At 40.6% G+C, this 24,311-nt stretch overlaps 1 protein-coding gene across 5 annotated transcripts in view; it reads right to left on the reverse strand.

Annotated features, from left to right (window-relative positions):
- Positions 1–24,311, reverse strand: part of NR3C2 (nuclear receptor subfamily 3 group C member 2) — a 433,599-nt gene that overhangs the window by 210,308 nt on the left and 198,980 nt on the right. For 3 of the 5 annotated variants that reach the window (XM_043902575.1, XM_043902574.1, XM_043902577.1), the window contains one exon: positions 18,661–18,812. In XM_043902575.1, the coding sequence (XP_043758510.1) occupies positions 18,661–18,812 (152 nt within the window). The remainder of the gene's footprint in view (positions 1–18,660; positions 18,813–24,311) is intronic. The other 2 variants (XM_043902576.1, XM_043902578.1) reach the window with 1 other exon arrangement.

A 24,311-nucleotide genomic window follows, 5' to 3' on the forward strand; every position in this document is an offset into this window, starting at 1 on the left:
ACTCCAGCTTAAAAATTTTAACCAAGGGACACCCCTCCTCTTTCCACTTTTCTTATAAACCATGCTTACAGCATTAGCTACTTAGTCAGGGCTTTGAGGTCAGATTTGGGTTTGAGTCTCAGCTTTGTCACTGATGTGGCTCAGTAATAAAGAATCCACCTGCCAACGCAGGAGATGCTAGAGATAACCCTGGGTCGGGAAGATCCCCTGGAGAAGGAAATGGCAACCCACTCCAGTATTCTTGCCTGGAAAATCCCATGGACAGAGAGGTCTGGCGGGCTACAGTCCATGGGGCTGCAAAGAGTCAGACAGGACTGAACGACTGAGCATACACACGACCTTTGTCACTGATTAGCTGTGCCACTTGCTGAAGCTGCTCAATGGCAAGTGTCTGCCGGTGTGACGATGTGCACAAACACACTGTTATTATCTCAATGGTGCACAGACAAATGGAGGTGAACCTCCCTGTGTATTTCTTCTCAAGAGCAGAGCCTCCAGGATCTTAACTTTGGCTGCCACTGTATTCTGGTTTCTGGAGATCTGGTCTTGAATGGAGAGAAAATGCCTAGCATTTTCATCAATTTATTGCAGTCCTTGCTTTTTCTTCTAAAAGATTTTTAATGGATACTTCCCCGTTAGATGTACGTGGGCAGAATTTTAGTAAACTTTTGTTTCAAGTTAGGATTTAGGTTACTCCTTTGAGAAATATAACAGTTCAGGACTTTTGATCTGTGCCCACACCTAGTATCATGCAACGAATCTCTTCTACAAAACAGTATTACAGCTTTTAATGTCATCAATCACTGACTTGATAATAAAACAGAGCTATTTTAACAATTGGAAAAGCTGCTCACCCTCAGTCTACATCCAATTTCAGTGGCATTTATTCTCACCAGGATTCAGAGCAGCCCTTTACTGGTTTCAAACACACACTTTGTATTTCACATGTGTGCAGGGGGGTTTGGCACCGGACATATAAAATTACGGGCCCCCTGACGTCTAGACACAATTCCAGCAAGGAACCACTTAGGGAGCTCTGCCTACTCTGTAGGATGTGTTCGGTCTGACAAGTAATAAGAGTACTGTGAGCAGCTATCATTTCTTTACATTGACAACGTGCCAGGCAATCAGCATATACCTACCACTTCCCATTGCCAAAACATCACGATACGCAAGGTTGTTTCCCCATCTCCGTTCTACAGCAAGGAATCAGGGAGAACTTGCCCAGCATACGGTGAAACTGGACAAAGGAGAGTCTGGAGACAGGAATACCCAGCTGCCATTCCTACTCTGTCTTTCACTGTGCCACTGTGGAGGAGGCACGATTTAATTCCTCTAATTAACTTCCTCATCAAAACACAAGGATACCACTTCACACCTACGGACACTACAGAAATGAAACCAGAGACTGTCCGTTTCAGCACCCAGATCATAGCTGCATTTAATACATGTTCACCATGATGAATACTAGAGACAGTGACATTGGACTTTGAACACAGATTCCTAAGGTTAGGATTCCAGCTATAACATGGGATGTCTACACTGAATCTGGAAAATGAGATACCGTCAATGTAATTTCAGTTACAATTAAAATTAAGAAAAAGCAGATGTTAGAAAAACAAAACCCATGCAGACAAAGTAAAATCGTGGTTGACAGAGGCTGGGGGAGGGGAGCCTGGGGGATGATGGTTTAACGGATTCAGAGTTTCAGTTTCACAGGAAGACAAGAGTTATGAGGATGAGAGGTGGTTACAGCGCACAAGCATGTCAGTGTATTTGCTACCGCTGAACTGTGCATTTAAAAAACGGCAAGATGTACATTTTCATCTTATGTGTGTGTTTTACCACAGTTAAAACCAAAATTAAACATCAAGCTATGAGACCAAATCTAGAAGTAATTTTATACAAAGAAATGGAATTATGATCTATTTAAAATATAACAGAATTGTTTTATTATGAGATCCTAGTAGAATCTTAAACAGTGGGAAGAATATTTATCCTATGATTTACCTGTATAATATGAATACATAAATAAATAAGTCACTGCCTGGGATTAATTTCCAACTGACTTCTTAATTAGCTATTTAATAACAATAAGTGGGCACCTGCAATGTGTTCTAGAAACTTGAAGGTAACAAAACGGTCAGCACTGCCTTATCAGATGTGATGAAAGAAGGCAGAGGGCCCTTTCTGTGATTCTAGACACAGCACTTTCTGTTTTAAAAGACCTGGTCTACGGTAGTAGCACGAACGCAATGCAGGTACACACCTCTCTGCATAGTGACATTTCGCTTGGTAACTGTTTTTCCCAAAACAAATCTCATAGAACGTATAGCAGAATGATGTCACAATGCAATTCCTAAAGGGAAAACTCCTTACACATGAAGGAAGTTTACTAATGTTTCAACTTAAATCTTAAATGTATTTCAGTACCTATAAAAGTATTTAATACAGTTGGTTTTTTAAAAATCTTTACTGAAAGCAGTAATCACAAGTTCCTAAAATGGATACTTGTGATTATCTAAAACAAGAAGAATTACAAAATTCTTCTTGTAATCCAGCTAGCAACTGATGATTTTCAAAAGATCATAATCAGATATGTTGATTAACATCTATTGAATACCCTTTTAGATTACTACTCTTTTATAAGCTATAATTTCAGGTCATATTGGATAGTAAAAAAAAAAAAGAATTAGTGCTTATGTAATGGAAAGTTAAAGAGACAGCCTAGTCTGTTTTATTACATAAATGAAGAAATACACTTTTTAGTTACATTCCTAACAGTCTCTCCTCACTAGAGGAAAGACAATTTGCTTGATTTTTCAAGTAATTTAAAAATCACTTTAATTTCCTGGCTTGTGTGACAAAGGATGTGTAATGGCTCAACAGAGGTTAATTTTCACTACTAAAATAATTTTTTTTTGTTCCCATCCTCTCCCTGTGGGTCATGACTGTAAATTATAACTTACTCAGCCTATTAAAGAAAATAGCTATCAGTACCTGAAAACACCAATTTTCTGCCTAGAAAACAGTTTGACAGTGAGAAACTTTGTAAAAACGGAAATCGTTCCTAGTTCCGGGTCCCTTTTGCACAATTTGCACTGCTTCACTGAAAAAGACAAGGTTAATTCCTAAGGCTTGATATGATTATTTTTGCTTTATAGATAATTTTTAAGATATAGTAGAGGATAAGAATTGGAGAAGGAAATGGCAACCCACTCCAGTACTCTTGCCTGGAGAATCTCATGAACAGAGGAGCCTGGCGGGCTATAGTCCATGGGGTCGCAGGAGTCGGACATGACTTAGCGACTCAACCACCACCACCAGAGGCTAAGAAGATACACTGCTTAGACTTAAAAAGTGTGGCATCTAGCATTCCATGCCTTTCTATTAAAAAGAATGGACTGTAGCCCACACCCGGCCCAATACCTAGTTTTAAGTATCCAACAGACGCTGGCTGAATTGAAGGAGAGTGCCTGACTTCTGTCTGAGTCTCTACTGTGGGCACATATATGGCATCTTTCTTTCCATTATCAGTGACTGCTTTACCCCACATTGGCCCTGGCCCTGTTGGTTCCTATGCTCGTCACTGTCTACTTCTTTCTTCATTATTATTTTTTGGATGTGGACCATTTTTTATTGAATTTGTTACTATACTGCTTCTGTTTCATGCTTTCTGATTTTTTTGGTCACAAGGCATGTGGGGTCTTGGCTCCCCAACTAGGGCTCAAACCCACACCCCCTGCTTTAGAAGGCGAAGTCTTAATCACAAGACCACCACAGAAGGCCCTCCACTGTCTTCCTAGCACCTGCTCCTGGTTTGATTTTTCAAGTTCTGAACCCAGTTCTTCATGTTTCACTGACATCTGACCTTAGTCAAGATTATAGTTCTGTTCTGTGAAACACTAGTTAAATTAGGTGCAGGTCAGCTATTTCAATATTTGGGTGATGTCATATGAATAATTTGAATTTCAAGTATCACCAGTGATAGCAACTAATGGTCTTCAAATACGCCTTAATCAGATGTGTCAGAAGCACATTTAATTTTTATTTTTTAGTTGGAGGATAATTGCTTTGCAATGTTGTATTGGCTTCTGCCTATAAAAACAGTGTGACTCAGCCATGAGTATATACACGGCCTTTCACCTCCCTCCCACTCCACACCCCATCCCACCCCTCTAGGTCATCACAGGGCACCAGGCTGAACTCCCTGCGCTATACAGCAACCTCCCACGAGCTATCTATTTTACATATGGCCATGTGTATACTTCATCGCTACTTCCTCAGTTTGTCCCACCCTCTCCTTCCTCCACTGTGTCTACAATTAGCTTTAAATACTGAAATGAAAGGTTGTTTGAAGGACCTTTTCATCTATTACCATTTAATGACATTTCAGTAATGGTTTACCCACTATTCTCCTTGAAAAACAGTGATTTTTCTATTCATTTTATTAAAGTGAACTCTAAGGTGAACTGTGGACTCTGTTGATTATGATGTGCCAATGCAGCACATCGTCAACTCAAAAAAAACAAAAGGTATCACGTATCACTCTGTTAATAACGACTATTAATGTGAGTGGAGGGAGTACATGGGGAATTTCTGTCCTGTCAATTTTGTTGTAAACTTAAAACTGCTTTTAAAAGAAGTCTCAAAGAAGAATTAACACTCAGGGTAGACATTTTGGCTAAACTTTAGTTTCACTTATAAATATGTATATATATTATACACGTAATATTTTATATATATTTTCTATATAATATACTATATATTATAATACATATATAATATATACAATCATAATATATTTTATTTGTATATTATATATAAACATACAAAGTATAGATCACATTATGTATAGAATATTATATAATATACAATATTATATACATGTTTGTGGTATTGTGATGAAAAATGTTTTTTTAGATCTAAAAAGTTTGTAGTCCACTGTAGTTACACTGGCAAAGAAAAGCACAAATTAACTTCAAAAAATAAATAAAATAAAAATGGTGATTTTTATTTAAGATTTCTAATTAATAGCTACTAATAATCTTCATTCATATTCTCTTTCTGAATGCAGTTTCAATTCATATTGGATAATAAAAAAAAACAGGACAATTAGTGCTCATGTAATGCTAGCAATATCAAATTGCTGAGCCTGGTTCAACTGGGAAAATGCTTGGTACAGGCCGGATGAAAAACAATCAACCTAGACTATCTGTACTGGTTTTCCAATTAAGTTGGTCAGCATGAGTGGGAGGGCAGGAGAATGCAGCGTGTTTTAGAAATCCTGGTGAATTATCCTTAATTAAGATAGGAAGAAAGTAAAAAGTAGTTGTGATCTCCGAAATTGTTTAAGATGTAGAAAGAGTGTGAAAACTCTCTCTTTTCTTTGTCTGATCCTGTATTTAGGCAGATTAAATTTAAATCCAAATCCTGATCTTACAATGAAATAAGAATTTGAAAAAGAATAAATACATGCACAACTGAATCACTTTGCTGTTCACCTAAAACTATCACAACATTGTTAATCAACTATGCTAAGCTGCTTCAATCATGTGGGACCCTATGGACTGTAGCCCGCCAGGCTCCTCTGTCCAAGGGATTCTCCAGGCAAGAATCCTGGAGTGGGTTGCCATGCCCTCCTCCAGGGGATCTTCCCCACCCAGGGGTAGAATCTGTGTCTTTTATGTCTTTTGCATTGGCCGGAGGATTCTTTACCACCAGCACCACCAGATACTCCTACATAAAATAAAAAGTTAAAAAAAATCCTGATCTTAAATACAAAGGTTTCCCCAGTATTACCCTTGAGTCCATGAGCAATATGGACCTGCCTAAATCTTACCTAAAGTGAAATATGCTTTTCTTTAATTTTTACTGTTTTTCCCCCTTCAAAGCAAATATTTAACATATGCAAAAAGTAGCTGGAATTAAATATTCTACAATTTATTAAGAACCAAGGCATACTGATTTAATGACTTCAGAAGGGCATACTGATTCTTAAATGCAGTGTTTGTAAAGTAACCCTTTACAAACCCTTTACAAAAATTGTTTCTAAAGCAGTTTCAATACAGGTGAACTAATTTTTATCCTCCTCACTCTGAGACATGGGTAGGACAGATACTTTCAAGATTTATTTTCTCTTGATGACAGAAGTGGAAACAGAAGTTCATATTTGCTCAAATCATTCAGACTCAAGGCAGACTGCCTGACCCCAGGGTCTATTCTCTCTCTCCTCACGCTGTAACTTAATATAAAGATGACCCTAGAGCCTGTGCTGGTGATGTTTTATCACACAGCTTCTAGACAGGGGAATCTGGCGTGCTGCAGTCCATGGGGTTGCAAAGAGTCGGACGTGACTCAGCGGCTGAACAACAACAACTGGAGAACTCTTGCAGGGTTTAACCTGTTGGATAACAGCCACGGAGCCTTTTGCAAAGACACTAAGTGGTCATTAGGGCTTCTAAAAGGATGGTGTGAATCTCCAAACTTAAGCCCTGGTTCTTCCCTCAGAATTGTAGAAGAAAATAAAAGAAGGGATTAGGAGGGAAGAGGTAATTGTGTCCCCCTGCCAATTATACAGTTTTGACTCCTTTGAAACAAATATAATTTATTGAGTCTATATATTTGCTTAGATGGTAAAGAATCTGCCTGCAATTCAGGAGATCCAGGTTCAATCCCTGGGTCGGGAAGATCCGCTGGAGAAGAAAATGGCAACCCACTGCAGTATTCTTGCCTGGCAAATCCTGTGGACAGAGGAGCCTGGTGGGCTACAGTCCGTGGGGTCGCAACGAGTTGGACACGACTGAGTGACAAACATTTTCACTTTCACTAATCTACAGTGCTATGTGTGTGAACTAAAACTTTCTAAAAACTTCATCCCATTTAGGCCCCCTAATTTGCTACAAGTGGCTTTTCAATTGTTGTTCACATTTATGATGACCCTCTAGAATTTTATTCTTTAATCTTTTATTTCACTTGCTTCATTTTGTGGTCTAGGGCTTCCCTGGTGGCTCGGATGGTAAAGAATATGCCTGCAATGTGGGAGATCCAGGTTTGGTCTTACCATTAAAAAAGTAAACAGAACCTCTCTGTGAAGCTGAATCAGGTTGTCAAAGGCTAGTGCTTTCACAGAGCCTTTAGCCTGATACTTATAAGGAGAAAATATATTGGCCAAGATGTTTGTTTGGGTTTTTCCATAAGATGTTATGAAAAAACCCAAACAAACTTTTTGGCTAACCCAACACACTTCTCACTCTTCCGGAGGGATCAGGCTTTCTTCTATGTGGTGGAAGAGTTCACTGTTAATCAGCAACACGGCACGGACAGGAAGGTGATGCTTCTGGAAATCTAATGTTATAGTCAACACATTCCAAGTGCTGACACTGATGAGAAGAGCTTCAAATAGGGCCAACCCCAGGGCCACTGGCAACAAGCTGCTTTGCTCTGAGAGGGGTGAGCTTCATTCCTTGGGGGTGACCTACCTAGAAGTGGATTTGGTCTCAGATACTGGAGGGAAGTATATAAGCATGAGAGATTCAGAGAACATGGCCACTGCACAGATGCTTTCATGATCATTTCAAGTGGTTCTGGAGTCTTCCTGCTGATGGTCAAGCTTTCCCCCACCCCTGAGAATGCCTCTCACAGGGTGAGAGGGTGAGGTGGCGCAGAGCTCTGAACACACGGTGTGCTTGCATGTGTACATGTTACAGACATCTTTTTAAAAATTTTTATTGGAGTTGATTTACAATGCTGTGTTAGTATCAGGCATTCAGCAAAGTAAATCAGTTATACATATACATGTATCTACTCATTTTTACAGGCATCTTATCTCTCCAGAAATTATAAGTCTCATTCTCTTCCTGATCTAAGAAGTCAGGATGGGCAGTGAACAAAAATACCCAAGGAATAAGGATAAAAGAACAAAAAGTCACTATGCTGAATATGTCTGTCGTTAAAGCGCAAAAAATCCGAGCAACGCTTTTGGAGACCTGAAACATGGGCATTTTGTTTTGGTTACAGAATTTTTCTGCCTTCCTTATCATTAATATCGTCATGTGGTATTTTCCTATGATGTCATGAGCTGCTAAAATCATCATTTAGTACCTCTAATATGGGCAGTAACAATGGCACAAGTCCACCCAATGACCAGCACACCTTGCAGGCCTGTTTCACCACTGCTGAGCACCCAGCAGCTTCCGCAGGCTTTCAATTTCATTGCCTACCTTCCCATGTTCTGCACCAAATCAAGCGGTCACTGACACCTGTTGCCTATAACTAAGCCAATCTGCCAAACTACCTGATACCTAGTTGGGCACTTTAAAATGCACAAAGAAATATCTCCAGGTAAAAACTAAACTGCTTTAGAATTTTGTCTCTGCTTTTCCATACGGGCTGCTTTATCTCTTTGGGTGATTCAATCTCAACAGTTTTAAATGCTTCTCATCCTGTCCATTCTCCCGTGTTTTCTTCCCAAATCCCCATCAGAGACCTCCAACATTCCCCAGAACTAACCCACCATGAGGTCCTGCCCGTTTTTGCTTCTCAGCTCTCACATCAGGCCTTCTGTTCAGTTGCCCCAATTCCATCCCAAGCCAGGCCCTCTCTACCTTCCACCAGCCACAAGCCCATCGCAGTCATCTTCTCTTCCTCCAGGTAGTACCTGCCCCGAGCCGCTGCACAGACACCAAGGAGCAACGCTGTGATATTGCTGCTTAGTCGCTCAGTTGTGTCCAGCTCTTTGCAACCCCATCGACTGTAGCACGCCAGGCTTCCCTGTTCACGATCTCCCAGAGCCTGCTCAAACTTATGTCCAAAGAGTCAATGATGCCATCCAACCATCTCATCCTCTGCCACCACCTTCTCTTTTTGCCTTCAGTCTTTCCCAGCATCAGGGTCTTTTCCAATGAGTCGGCTCTTCAGATCACATGGCCAAAGTACTGGAGTTTCAGCGTCAGCATCAGTCCTTCCAATGAATATTCAGGGTTGATTTCTTTTAGGATTGACTGGTTTGATCTCCTTGCTGTCCAAGGGACTACCGCAATGATTTTTTCCTAACAGAAGGCTCACTGGGTTTAAGAAGGACTGACCCTTCTCACTGCACCATGAGAGCCTTCACCTGGCCCCTGTGTCTTTGTTCAGCTACCTTCTCCACTTCCGGGCACTGGCCAGGCCCTCACTGAACTGCATGACTGAGCAGACTCAGGTTCAAGCCCCCATCTTCCCATCCCTCCACCACTGGCCTCCACTTTAAAGCCTAAATGCCTCCTCCTCCTCCCCATCTTCCAGAGCTATGTTTTAGCATTGACTGCAGTCAACTGAGCAATTTTCATTTTCAATGTCAAATCATTCTCAGGAGGAGGGAATCACACAAACAGTACGATCCTAATCACGTCCTGGGTGTGGGTTCTGCAAGAACAGCCCTGCGTCCTCTGGCTCTTGGGTCTGTTTCTGAGCCACCAGGCATCAAGCGGACAGCGGGGCTGAAGGGTTTGGGGCTCTCAGCTTTGGGGAAGAAAGGTTCTTCCTGCAGTGGTTCTCTGAGCCTGATAGGCGACATCTAATTTTTATCACACACAGGAAATGAAACACAGGGAAGATAAAAATTTTCCATAAGGCTTCAGATTAATATCCAGATGTTAAAGAAGTACTTCAGGGTGGTAATGGTAATTTTTTAAAAATAGGGAGTTCATTCCTTAAGAAGAAAAATAGAGACTACCCAATTTCTTTCCCATTAGGGCAAAAGAAATTCAAATGAGAGTTTCAACTTGGAATGGCTAGGAGTTAATTATTTAGGGTATAGCGAGGTAACTGTTAAATTATAATGTGCTCTTCATAAGTGTCCTAAGGCCAGAAATGTTGCCCTACTTTTCCAGGGGTAAAAATAGTTGGGCTCTGATATGACTCTGTGAGGGGCAGTACAGCTTATGTGTTGAGTGGACAGAGTGAGCACGCCTGGGCTTCCAGGGTTCAAATCCCAGTCTTGCCACTTCATTTGAGCTGGGTGACCTCAGACTAACTTACTCGCCTCTGACCTGCTTCAGGTGACTGATTGCTGACATGGGCGGGGATAATCATCATACCTATTTAATAGGATTATGATGAGGATTAAAATGATAATATGTAATAAAGTTCTTAGCATAACAGGCACAAAAGAAGTACTCAAATATTTACTACTGTGGCTATTAATTTTAAGAATTGAAAGACCATACCATTAAGCCTTGCTAAAAAATACTCACTGTCTTCCTTGTTATAAAGATTGCTTAGAGGGTTCAGTTTTAAACATAGTACCGTGCAAAACTCACAAAACTTTCACACTGAACAAGGTGGTTACGAGGAAAAAAATGAAACAAAATATGGAGGACTTGGCACAGTTCCTGCCTGGGTTGAGTAACTGCTCCATAAATAATAGTGATTATTATAGGAGCAAGAAGTTGACAGAATAAAGCATGTTTCTAGCAGTGAACCTTAAGATAAACCAAAAAAATTCCATTAATACCAATGGGAGAGTTACTTTAAAAAAAAAATTTCAGGTTATTGCTGTTGCTCAGTCCTGAAGTTGTGTGCAACTCTGCAACCCCATGGACTGCAGCACACCAGGCCTCCCTGTCCTCCACTATCTCCCAGAGTTTGCTCAAACTCATGTCCATTGAGTTTGTGATACTATCTAACCATCTCGTCCTCTGCCACCCTCTTCTCCTTTTGCCTTCAATCTTTTCCAGTATCAGGGTTATAATTCACATGAAAAGTAGAGGCACATTACAACCAAAGCAGCTCATGAAAACTTTCTTCTAAATACGTGGTTTCCTAATCTAGTCTTTAAGAACATTATAAGTCAGGTGAGTCACCACTGTCTGTGGGCTTGAGATGAGAAAGCTAAGTAAGTGGCTGATCTCTGACAAGGTCAAAGGGCATATTTTCTCTATACTATCCCCATTCCTGGCTCACTCTCCTTTCTCTTGCTCTCATCTTCCCTCTGTCCTGTTTTTCATTTCATTTACGAGAAATTTCATTTTGTCTCATGGAAACCTGTGAGTTGCTTTAGAACTAGATAGATGGGTTGCAAACAAACACAGAGGCATGGAAAATACCTGAAAATTACTGTGCTTCTAATTTAGACTTCTCAAATTTGCTATGTGAAGTGCACCTTTGTTTACATTTTTAAAAAAAATTTATTTATTCACTTTTTAAATTTTTTGGCCACAGCACAGGGCATGTGGGATTTTAGTTCCCTAAGCACGGATCAAATCCATGCCCCCTTCATCAGAAGCTTGGCGTCTTAGCCACTGGACCACCAGGGAAGTCCTTCGTGTAAAATTTTAAACAAGAAGAAGCTCTCTTTGGAATACCACTTTACTTTTGGTTTACACGTCCCTACTCAAAATCATTTTCAAATAAATCACTTCAACATAGTCTTGATTTCAGAGGAACAGTGACAGAAACAAGGGGAACCCTACACACACACACACACACACACACACACACACACTTTGGTGATCAATGATCAACAAATGTGGCTTGAGCATCTGCTACACATGTGGCATTATTTCTGTCCAGGGTTGGCAAATCAAATTTCCTTGCTACCATGTTTGGTGTGGGCTTTGGACTGACTGAGATTCAAAAAGAATCAAGCTTAATGATAAATAAGCAGCAAACACTGGGATTCAAAGTTCCACAGATGCAATTATCTGAAGTTCAGCTCAACTTGGAAGAACTAAAGTAACTAAAAATTTTCTGTGTACAACTTGGAGGACATTATTCACACATATGTAACACACACACACACACACACACACACACACAATGCCCTAGATTTACATTCTCTAAAGTTCTAATATTGCCTTATTCTTTGTCTATTTCTTGGGCAAATGCATCTACTTTCATGGATGATGATTCTATAAACCTTTATTCTCCATCCTGCTCTACTCCCCAAGCTTCAGAATCGTAAATGCAACTTCCTGTTAGACACGTCTGAAGGTTTACTGACATTTCAAACTCATTGTCCTAAACAGAATCTCATTCCAACCCCCTTTATTTTGGCAGTGCTTATTTTCCTGAGCACCTATCAATTTTTCATATGCTACACAAATAACTCATTTATTATGTTTAATCTCTCCACTACCTCTCACTGGAATGTAAGCTCCACCGTGGCAAGGATCTTGGTCTATTTTGCTCACTTGATCTTCATCCAAGAAGCCCTTAGGTTTGTCTAGAATCCTGCTGCTAAGTTGCTTCAGTTGTGCCCAACTCTTTTGCTACCCCATGGACCGTAGCCCGCCAGGCTCCTCTGTCCATGTAATTCTCCAGGCGAAAATACTGGAGTGGGTTGTCATGCCCTCCTCCAGGGGATCTTCCCAACCCAGGGACTGAACCTGAATCTTTTACATCTCTTGCATTGGCAGGTGGGTTCTTTACCATGAGCGCCACCTGGGAAGACCTTGTCTAGAATAGTGCCTGCCATTTAGTGAATACAGAATATATATTTGTTGAATGAATGATGTTTGCCTCCCATAAGCCCAAAGCTGCTCCCACTCCAGGTCCCCAATCTCAGCAGAGGGCAGAAGCAGTGAAGCCTGGGGAAACATCCCAAATCTTTGCTTCTTTACCTCCAATACAGACTCACCAGTGTTGCTTCCCGACAGCCTCGCAATGCTGTTCCCCCTTCTCTACCCCTAACACTGTTCTGGCTCTCGTCATCTCTCATGAAAATGACTTGAAAGAGCCACTGGAACTGACCCTCTTTAAATAAGCATACCTCCCTACAGCCAGATCTTACATGTGAACCTGCGCTTACCATTCTGCTGCGTGAAAACACTGAGAGGTTGTTTTTTTCCAGGAATAAATTCAGGCCCCTCCTTAAGGACCTGGGTCCCATCTGCACCTTAGTCCCCCCTCCTATCTCCTTGCATCTCACACATTCACAGGGGTGACACGGAATTGCTTCTGGTGCCCTGTGCAGACAGCCTGTCCTTTCTCCCCCTCAGCACTGCCAATCTCAATCCTTCAAGATTCAGTTTGGGGGTCAACTCTTTAAGAAGCTTCCCTGACCTTCCAGGTTGGCCTAAATGTCATGGCTCTCTGTGTTCCCATGGTAACCAACTGAAAGGATATTAAAAAAAAAAAGTCTGGGCAAACATTTGCAATTAACACTAAAGCTTTGGCCTATATGGGAAAATCATCTAAAAAAGAGTGGATATGTGTGTATGTGTGACATTCACTTTGCTGTACATCTGAAACTAACGCAACACTGTAAATTGACTATACGCCAACAAAAATTAAAAACAAACAAAAACCCACTAAAGCCTTGAGCTTATGTCAGGAGGAAAGAAGTGCCTATAAAAATCCTAGATATGATCAACCGGGTGGGTATTTATTTAAGTGCTTAAGTAGCTAGAATCAGGTTACCTGGTTCCTAATTTCTGGTAAAAGGAAGAAAAGACAATCTTTAAAGTGTCTCATGAGAAAACTCTGAGTCAGAACAGCCCCTGGTTTGCGACCTCTGACTGAGCAGTTTCACAGGAGGCTCAATGGCTTCTGGTGTGCGTCAGATTCCTGTATGTGGCACCCGGAGGGCTGTATCACACCAGAGACATCTAATAAAGTGTGTGTTATTTCCTTAATTTTATAGTGCCAATTATAAGGCAACAGCTGTATTTAATTACTATGTAATACCATACTAATCTTGTGTGGAACTCAATTTAAGTGCTCTATTTTGCAGGATAATCTCACTGTCAATCAATTGTCCAGCCCCCAAGACCTCCCATTTGCTCACACTGTCACTTGCTGGTCCTTTTGCTCAAGAGTACACAGCCTGATGGGCATAACTTGGGTCCATGATACAGTGAGACACACTTTCCTCTGGACCTGTTTAGTTCAAGTTTAGAAAAGTGAAGAAAATTAACTACCAGTCAACCATTACAGGTCCTTAAAAACATTTTCACCCCAAAGGATATTGTCGATGATATGAAAGATTTCTCATCTATATGCTGTGAAGTACACAGGAAGGGGATGAGGAGATATGTCCAGATTTGTGTACCTTAAATACTGCAAAGCTGAGGACTCCGGAGATTAATCTGCAATTAGGTCTTTCAAAGCCGTGTCATTTCAGGAAATAGATTTATAAGTCTCTTAGCTTAAAGGGAAAGGTCTGAGTGTTGAAACAGGCATCGTATGATTTGACTGGCCATACCAAGATATGGACTCTCTAGCCTAACAGGTCTGCTTACAAAAATATAAACCCAGCTGACTTTACATAATAATGAGCTCTCTTCTTCTCTTACCACACTGTAACTCCTCAGTGATTTGTGGTGGCTGTGTCTTCCAGACACTACCTGTAGACTGAGCATCCAGAAACAAAATTAGGTTATAAAATAGCCTGCTGAATGTAGTCGGCTCTATTCATTGAGGGATCGCAAAGTAAAATACACATGTGATGAAACCAATGGCAATTTACAGTTGGAAAGAGACAAAGATAGTAAAAACTCAGAGTAGAATTAGAACTTGCAGATGAGATGTCAAAAGGCCCATGTAAATTCTTGGGCCAGTTTTACTGCTAATTTACTGATTTGCAGGGAGGAGAGGAATCATTTAACCTGGAATGCTCTTATGTCATATAGGCACATTCATGTGTACATTCAAACATTTTTTTAGCAGCTAATAAATATCTGCTGTGTTGCTAGGTTCCAGAGATAAGGTCCTTTCCTGTCCTAAAGACATCCAACAGGGACGCTCAAAGTTCAGTTGGTATCTCTCAATATTTTCTCTACTGTGCAGCCCTCACAGGTGGCACTGACCCACTCAGCTCTGAAGGTTCGTTATGGGAGTGAATGTTGGCAGTTCAGTTCATGTTGGAAAATGTGGAAAAGTCCCTCGAGGGAAATTTGAAAGACCCTCCATTCCCCCACGCTTGACCCTTGGCCCCTACATTCTTTGAGAACTGCTAGTCTAGAAAGATCTTACAATTGCAAAGCCCAGTTCTATGGGCAAAATAAAGTACTATGGGAAAAATGAAGCTGCAATGAAGAAAAAATGCAGACCGAACCGCGCAACGTTATTGAATCATTTACATGGTCCCTGTGTACAGACATGGCCAAAGAATTTCAGCATTTTGCTTTTAAAGAAGAGTGAAGATCTAATAGTTTGATGCTACTTTATGATTTACAAAATCTGCAAAAAGATCTTGTTTTCATGTAATTTTTCAAAGCAATAAGTAGGGCAATACTACCTTTTCCTTGTGTATATAAAGAAACTGAGGCCCAGGTAAGCTAAATAATTTGCAATAATCTCGCATCTATTGAGTGGCAAATCTGCAAATTAAACCAAGTCTTTTGACCCTAAAACCAGTCTACTTTCTACCACGAGGGAGAACCCTGTTTAAAATATATGTGTGGGGGTGGGTAATCATGAGAATGTGTGTGTGTGTGTGCACGCGTGCACGCACGCTTATTCTTTTTCTTTTGTCAGAGAGGAAAGGTCCTAACAGACATTCAAGGCAAATAAGCAATTCAAATTAAAAAATAAAAGGATACATTTCCATTGAAAGGTAAAGTAATATGGCTCTGAAGTGACATTATTGGCCAAAAAAAAAAAGTATTCCAGTTGAGGCTTCTAAGTGTTTTTATATTCAATATTTATGAATAAAAGAAAAGCACATCTATACATCCCACTAGACAGAACACAAAGAACATAATTTACACTTAAATGATGTGCAGTTCCCCCATGCAGTCACCACTACACTATCAGACCAAGCTTCTGAGAGGCGTGTTCTAGGGCATGAAGTCTTAATGAAGCCAACAAGCTCTAAACTCACACGCTGTGTTTCCCCCGTCCTCTCTCAAGTGGCCCTGATACTGTCGGTTCCTTTCGACTTTTAACAGACCCCCCCTTCTCTCAGCTTCCTCTGCCCTCAAGTGCTTAGAACCCTGTTTTTGTATTCTGAGGAGGAGCTTAAGGTTAGAACCAGAAAACCACCTTAGTAACTATTCAACTGTAAAAGCACATATAATACTTGTATGTGTGTGTATGTGCCACAGAAAGCGTGCCACACTGCTTCTCAATGTTCACCTCACTGCCATCACTGTCACCGAGCAGGCATAAAGCATGACACATAGAGTGGGGTTTTCACAAACTTGATAATTATGCAAAATGGAAACAACAGATCATGAGATTTACAGTTAGGAGGCCTTTGGTTGGATCGAGCTTTGGAATCATAAGACTCTAACACGGGTTAAAGTTTGATCCTATGATTCTGAACAGGTTAGTTGACTGGGTCTGATCCCAAATGTCTTCATCTGTAAAAAGATGAATAAAAATAACACTCATATACCACAGCTTTGTGAAATTAATGCCCTGAATTAGATAAAATATTTTAAAAATAATTTCTTATTAAACCAAAAAATTCTGATTCAAAGATGGTCCTATTTCTTTCACATAAGAGAGTAAGAGGGCAGGTTTCTTTCACACGATAAGAAAGTAAGCAAATACAAATCACAAAACAAAATCAAGTCATAACTCTCATGAAGTTTATATTTAAAATGCATAGCCTTGTTTCACACAAGTGAGTGATAAATTTCTAATTCCCAAATAAACAGTAAATAAGCTATATTAATAAAAGTTTTAAAAGGCACTCATCAAAGTTCATTATCCATTATTACTGATTGGCATTCCAATGAAACAAAAGCGTATCCACGTTTAGCCTTTTCCATATTTATATGTCCCTCAGTTATAAAAGAATTCTTTCCTTAGCTACTTCTAGAGAAACTACTTAAAACAACACTAACTAAGCAAAAACACTAGAAAACCTTTTCGCAGAGAAGGGCAGGTTTTGTTAATACCCAAAACGTGGGCTGTGATATGAAAGCTGACCTATAGGTGGAGTAATACAGGGCACGCTCTCTAAACGTCCTTCTCTTACTGCTTTATTTTTACTTATCACCTTTGTTCACCCATTAGTGAGTCCAGGGTGGGAACCCTTATATTGGAAGGTATACAGTGGCATTAGAAAGATGTCAGAGTCAAACCTTACTTATTTTTCTACTACTGAGTCAATCACAGAGTTAAGAAAGAAGAAGGTGGCGGGAAGGCAGTCTTAAAAAATTATACTGATTTCAGTTTTATACATACTTCTTTCCCCTGTTTTCTAGAAATCAGCCTTCTTGTAATAGACCCCACCTTTTTCTCCAGGAAATGCTCATCCCCACGGTTGGTCTAAGTGGCTCAGGAGCTCCAGCCAGAACCAGCCTATCGGGTAGCTGCCCTCCTCTACCATGGTGACTGGTTTGGAGGGGGCCATGTGAGTCAAGTCAGACTATGGAGATTCAATTGGGGGTTTTTATAACAACTCCTGGGAACTGCAAACCTATTTTTAATGGAGGTCTGGTGGCTGTCTCATTACCATGAGAGAAGATACATGAAAACAGAGCCAAAGCAAAGTCAAGCGATGCAGAGAATGAGACTGTGTGTGAATGACCCGGATTAAGACCATGGCTTGCCCAAAGCCACGCCCATAAGAGTACTTTCCACTTATGCAGGCTAATGAATTTCTATTTGTTTTTAAACCAGTTTCTGTTGAATTTTCTGTCACCTGTAATGAAAGAGCGCATTCCCGAGAAATAGATACAGAACTCCTATTATCAATTCCATGCTGGGTTTGGGGAATATTAAATAATTAATTGTGTAAATAACATGAATCATGTGCTATCAATTAAATAATGCAGAATCAATCTTGGAAGCACAGAAATAACTGCTTGGTCAGCTTTTTTCATCTGAGAACTAAGGATATTTCCTGTGGTCATCAGCAAAATAAAGATGAAACATTCAAATCATTTATGCTTAAAAGTCTCTAAAGCACCAATTCATCTCTTGGAAAAATGTTCTGAGAAATCCACCTGCAGATATCTTAATGCTGAACTCTTTAGTGAGAATAAGTGTCAATAACACAATACTTCTCCTGACAGCAAAAAAATTCTATACTTTGACCAGTTTTAGTCATCAACATTAATGAAACCATCTGGCCTAAATATGATGTTAATTAATTGCTTGGAAGTGAGGCTGGAGTAAGGCAGAAACAAACCAAAAGACCATTTCCTTTTAGGAAGTACGATTACTTGGACAGAACAAAAGCTATCCTACGTATACTTTAATCTCAGTACAATTTTTCATTTAATATAGTGGATTGAAAACTTTCAGTAAGAACAAAAGTAGGATTCAAATGGAGACCTGGAATCTCAAGCAGCTATTAAATGACATAATTCTGTTAGGAATACAACTTGAATTACACACATGATCCTGATATGTTTTAACTTGCCACAAACACATATATTTATATAGAAACACAGACAAGGCAATACTGTTTAAAAAACGCCCTTTTAGATCATGCAAATTAAATTGTGGTGACATATAATTATTTTTCTAAGTCTCAGTGAAAAACAAACTGGTATAAATCAACAACGAAAAAACCAGTGTTTTTGACTGGTTGTTCCCAACCCACAATTTCAAAATTTGGCCATTAAATATTGTTCAGTGAAAAATCTCCAAGTGATTTTTAAGCAAGGCATTATTATTTTTCACTGACAGATTACATCTCAAAACATTTTTGGATTATTTCTCAATAATGCTATAGAGTAAACCATACACTAGGGGAAAATGTGTAAAAGGAACACCCACATGAACATTTACCTTCCACTGCTCTTTTGAAGAACACTTTGCAGCTGCCACAGGTTACTACCCCATAATGACATCCTGAAGCCTCATCCCCACACACCAAACATATTTTGGAAGGTCTTGAGGATCCAGTAGAAACACTTCGTAAAGTAGAGCTGGGGAAAGAAATCAAGATTTAAGTAACTACACTGCAATGGCACATTTGACATGCTGTATAGCTTAGCTCAATATCTGTCATTCAACTTGGCTCCATCAATAAATTCAATAAGATCCCATATCACGTAGGAAATTAAGGCAAAACCTTCAAGAGAGTAGTAATGTATCAAGAGTCCCCTATAGCAAAGCCTCTTGTCAGTACTAGGAAACCATAAACAATCTCATGTAAACTTTTTCTTCCTTTTCCTAATTTTGAGACTGAATACCAAAAAATATTATTTGCATTCTAGGTGAAATAGGGAGGAGAGAAATCTTGAGCCAAGTCATCATGAAAGTATTTTTGGCATCAAAGCGCTATTGCAATACTTCTCAACCCTCTTCACTTGGACTCAGATTGTATCTCAATTATGCCAGGTGAAAAACTCTCCCCTCTCCAAAACAATGCACAAATTAAAATTAATTCTTGTCTCTATTGCCAGCAATTTCACCCTCCAAGCTCCTGCATTTTTTCCATGTTAACTTACCTAGGCATGTTCAATTCAGTTCATTGTGTTTACTCATTTAAAGAGACATGTGTGGGTGCTAAGTCGCTTCGGTTGTGCCCGATTCTTTACCACCCTATGGACTGTAGCCCCCCAGATTCCTCCATTCATGGGATTCTCCAGGCAAGAAAACTGGAGTGGTAGCCATGTACTCCTCCAGAGGATCTTCCTGACTCAGGGATCGAACCCACATCTCTTATGTCTCCTGCATTGGCAAGCGGGTTCTTTACCACTAGTGCCACCTGGGAAGGGACATAGTCAACACTAAAAATAAGCCACATATGTTAACTATCTAAGGTGACTTTCATGGTTACAAACTGAAGGATTCAGTTCTGAGGCATAAATTTAACCCCTGAAGCAACAATACGCATGGAATACTTTTTAAGGAGACTCTTCCCAAGATATATTACATATTTCTATCCTGGTTTATGGCACAATCTGAACAAAACAGTTTTAAATTCTAAGAAGGTCTCATGGTTCAGTGGCAGATGTGGACCAGGCAAATAATTTTTTTTTTCTTTCCTAGTCCACATGCATTTATTGAATACCTACCCACAGGTCGTGCGAAAGGTCCTGAGGAAATAAATGAACTGCCCAGTTCCTGTCATCAAAACTGGTGGAGATGTGAAGTACTATGGTATGTGCTTAGGTGTGGGGTAATATGGCGGCACAGCTTTCCATTACCAGTCAGGGTGGGAATACACCAGTGAGAAGGCTTCCCCAAAGCCTTCTGAGTTTTGAAGGATGATTAGACCTTAGCCAGACAAAGATGGGGCAGAGGAGGCAGAATGTGCAGTATGAGCTGAATGGCAAGAGAAATTTGAGCCGGACGTGCCGAGCAATGTTGGGTAGACTCGTTCTATCTCACTACCATCACCTTGCTATCCTAGCTTTTGTCTCTATGTTAAACAGCAGGAACGTGAAAAAAACAAAAACAAAAAAACTCAAAGAAAACACATCAAAAGGCTAAAATGGTTAAGTTACCATGATGATTTCTCTATTTTTCGAATTAGCTAAAATGTGATAATATTTCCTTGATGATTTCTTAAAAATGACTTTATATGTTTTAACTACCTTCTCATCAAAAACAGATGAAGGAGCAAACTGCCACTGCTCAAGCACTGTAACATGCCTGACTTTTTAGAAAATGACTTCTTAAATCAAGGGCTGGAATGATGTTCTCCAAAGTTGTTTCTCCTTCTGAGAAAAGTGCTCTTTATTATTTTTATTAGTGTCCTTTGACTTCTTTATGGCATTCAAAACATTCCATTTCAGCACCAATAACTTCTTTGGCATATTAGCCAGTAAAACTCAATTCATACTCTGTCTGACTTTCCTATGCTGCACAGGGAAGTACCAGGAGGCCACAAACAATTAGAATACAGCTTAAAAGCCATTACTAACATGTAAGTGCTTTTCCACAACTGCAAGCATACACGGGATTTGTATTGAACATTTTCGTAAACTTTGGTCTTGGTCCTCAAACTTAAAAGCCTCTTTACTTTAGTCTTTGGCACTCTACTCTTCTCTCCAAACACATTTTTTTGGCAACTGCTATGGACTGAATTGTGTCCCTTGCCCACCCCAAATCCTTAAGTGGAAGTCCTGGCCCCTCGGGCATCAGAGGGCAATCTTTTTTTAAAAAATTGAAGTATAGGTGGTTTACAACGTTGTGTTAATTTTTGTTGAACAACAAAGAGACTCCGTTACACACGTATATATATTCTTTTCCATTATGGTTTATCTCAGGATATTGAATACAGTTCCCTGTGTTATAAAGAGGGACCTTGTTGTGTTTCCATTCTACACGTGATATTGACATCTGCTAACCCCAAATTAGCAATTCATCCTTACCCTAGGCCCCTTGAGACCACAAGTCTATTCCCTATGTTTGTGAGTTGGTTTCTGTTTTGAATATAAGTGATATCATATGGTATTTGTCTTTATCTTTCTGACTTACTTCATTTAGGATGATAATCCCTACTTGCATCCACGTTACCACAAATAGCATTAATTTGTTCTTTTTATGGCTGACTAGTATTCCATTGCATATATGTACCACATCTTCTCTAACCATTCATCTCTCAATTGGCATTCAGGTTGCTGTTTCCATGTCTTGGCTTTCATAAATAGTGCTGCTATGAACATGAGGGTACAAAATACCTTTTGAATGATAGTTTTGTCTGGATATATGCCCAGGAGTGGGATTCCTATATTGCATGGTAACCTTATTTTTAGTTTTTCACCTAAAATTAAATCTTATTTGGATTTAGTGGAATCTTATTTGGGAATACAGCCATAGCAGATACAGTTAGTTGAGATGAAGTCCTTCTGGAGAAGGGTGGGCCTCTAATCCAGTCTGACTGATGTTCTTATTAGAAAGAGGACACTGGAACACAGACACACACAGGCAGGATGCTATGTGAAGATGAAGGGAGTGATACTCTTACAAGCCAAGGAAGGCCAACAAACCACCAGAAGCTAGGAGAGAGGAATGAAACAGATTCTCCCCCACAGCCTTCAGAAGGAACCAACTCAGCCTACAGGTTAAGCATGGCCACGCCTACAGAACCATGAGAGGACACATTTTTCTTATTTCGGCTACCCGTTCATGGTGCTTTGTTACGCAGCCCTCGCAGACCGATACAGCAATGTGGACTCATCCCTGACTCTTTACCTCCTTCTGTCTCAATCTGTTAACTTCTCTTTACTTTACCCTCAGAAAGCATATATATTTGGATCACTTCTGACAGTTCCTCTGGGACCACTCTAGTCCATGCCACCCACACCTCTTCCCGGGATGTGCAGAAGCCTCCTCACTGACCTTCCCGTCTGTCCTTGTCCCCTTCCTTCCCCTGTAGCCAGAAGGACTCTTATTTATTTCTTTGCTCAAAACCATCCAAGGGCTTTCCCTTACACTCAGAGGAAAAGTCAGGGTCAACCTGTGACCACAGGGCCCGGGTATGGTTCCTATAACTTTACTAACCTTTCTCACATGCCTTCTGTCCTTCAGGAACACCGGTCTCCTTGCCAGACCTCAGACACACTGGGCATGCACCCACCTCAGGGCCTTTGCACATGCTGTCCTCTGTTCACCTAGATATGTATGTCCCCTGCTTCTTCAGGGTTTCATCCAAATGTTATTTCCTCAATCAGTCCTTCCCTGACCTCTCTACTGAAAATGCTCGTTCTTCTGAACCCCCTTCCTCTTCTGCTTTATTTTCTCCCTAGGACATGTCACCACTGAACATATTGTCTATTTTCCTTCTTTAGTCTGTTTATTTTCCTCTTTAGTTTGCTTCATTCACACAAGAAGGTAAACAGGGGCCTGGATTTGTGTCTGTGGTTCTCTGCCACTGTGTTCCTAGGGCATGGCACAGTCCTTGGTACATATAAGGCTACTGCTTAACACTTAGGGATAAACGAGTGATCTCAGATGACTGGCCTTTTCACAACCATCATCAGTTTTGAACTCCTATTGCACTCCTTACATACAAGAATGTGCTTGGTTTTTAACTCTCTCTCTCGAGAAAAGTATGTAGTGGAACTGAATTAAGAGAAGTCAAAGAGAAGCATCAAAAAGATGCATTGTGAAATCCCAATTAAAACAATAATTTGGTCAATGACAGAGTTAAAGCAAGCCTGGGTTATTGTTCCTTCTTGTTTGCCGACATCTCTCAATTACAAGAGAGCCTCCACATACCTCTCGGCAGCACTCTGCTTCTTCGGCGTCTGTAACGGTCTACTGAGCTCATTCTCTGTTTCTGAGGCTCTTTTCCCACTGTCTTGATCACCAACGTAGATTTTCTTCAGTGTTCTACCTTTGGTCATCGTTTTCTCATTTCTACAGTTTATCTCAATGATCTCATCCACTTATCCCAGCTAAGACAGCTCTCCTAATGAATGATTCCTGAATCTTCACATCCAACTCCAACCTCTCCTCGATGTTCCCATTTTATGTGTTCACTTCCTTTACAAAACTGCCCTGCCTCGGTCTTCTTCTGGCTTCAGGAAGGATCCTGCCATCTGCGAGGCACCCAGGTTGAAACATCCACTATCACATCTACTCAGTTACCAAGCCCTGCTGGTCCAGCCTTGACCCACTTCCATCACTTCCCCTCACCCTGTTGGGAAGCCTGCTTCGGACCCTCATCACTTTCTCAGGGTTCTCCCTTAACCCCAGCCTCCCTTCCAATTCACTCTACAGTGGCTGACGAATGCCACTTCCTGTTACAGAGCTCTGATTCTATCACTTTCCAGTTTAGAAATATTCCATCATCCCTGTGCCCACTACCACCACACATGATAATGTTTGTGTGCCTCTGCCTTCTCTGCCTTCTCCTGCAGGGCCTCTCATGCCTGCTCCCACCACACTGCAATCTCCCCACCCATGGGCTTGGGCTCCACCATCTGTACACCCACCCCCACTCCAACTCCTGGAAAACCCGTCCATCCTTCAAGGGTCCCTGATGTACTCCCGGCAGGACACAGCTCTCTCTGTTCTCATGATCTGCTTTTGCATTTTGCTAATGCCCCTACCTCAGCAGTCATCACTTCTGCCCTGACACTCTCGACTGGAGCACTCATCTTAAACCCTTGAGGGCAAAGACCTTGTCCTCTGCCTCTCTGCGCTCTATGCTGCCATTAGTGTCATGCTGGGACTATTTATTGAATGAATGAAATCACACTCTTAATCTCATCACAGCAGAACATAAATTTCCAAAAGGAGATTTTTATAGCAGGTAAATTAATGAGGCCAAGGTTATAGGTTCAATTCCCCTATGGTTCATTTAGCTTTGCCCAGAGCAGGGAAAAAGGCATCCAGGGAGACAGACTATCCTCAAAAGCTCAGCAAGGCATCCCACAACCAAGTGCATTGTTAACACAGAAGACAGGCCATAATGGGTGGATGGGCCAGGAAAACTCCCGTCTCCACTGACATCCTATCATGTGATA

The sequence above is a fragment of the Cervus elaphus genome, chromosome 5, assembly GCF_910594005.1.
Source record: "Cervus elaphus chromosome 5, mCerEla1.1, whole genome shotgun sequence".
Classification (NCBI taxonomy): Eukaryota; Metazoa; Chordata; class Mammalia; order Artiodactyla; family Cervidae; genus Cervus; species Cervus elaphus.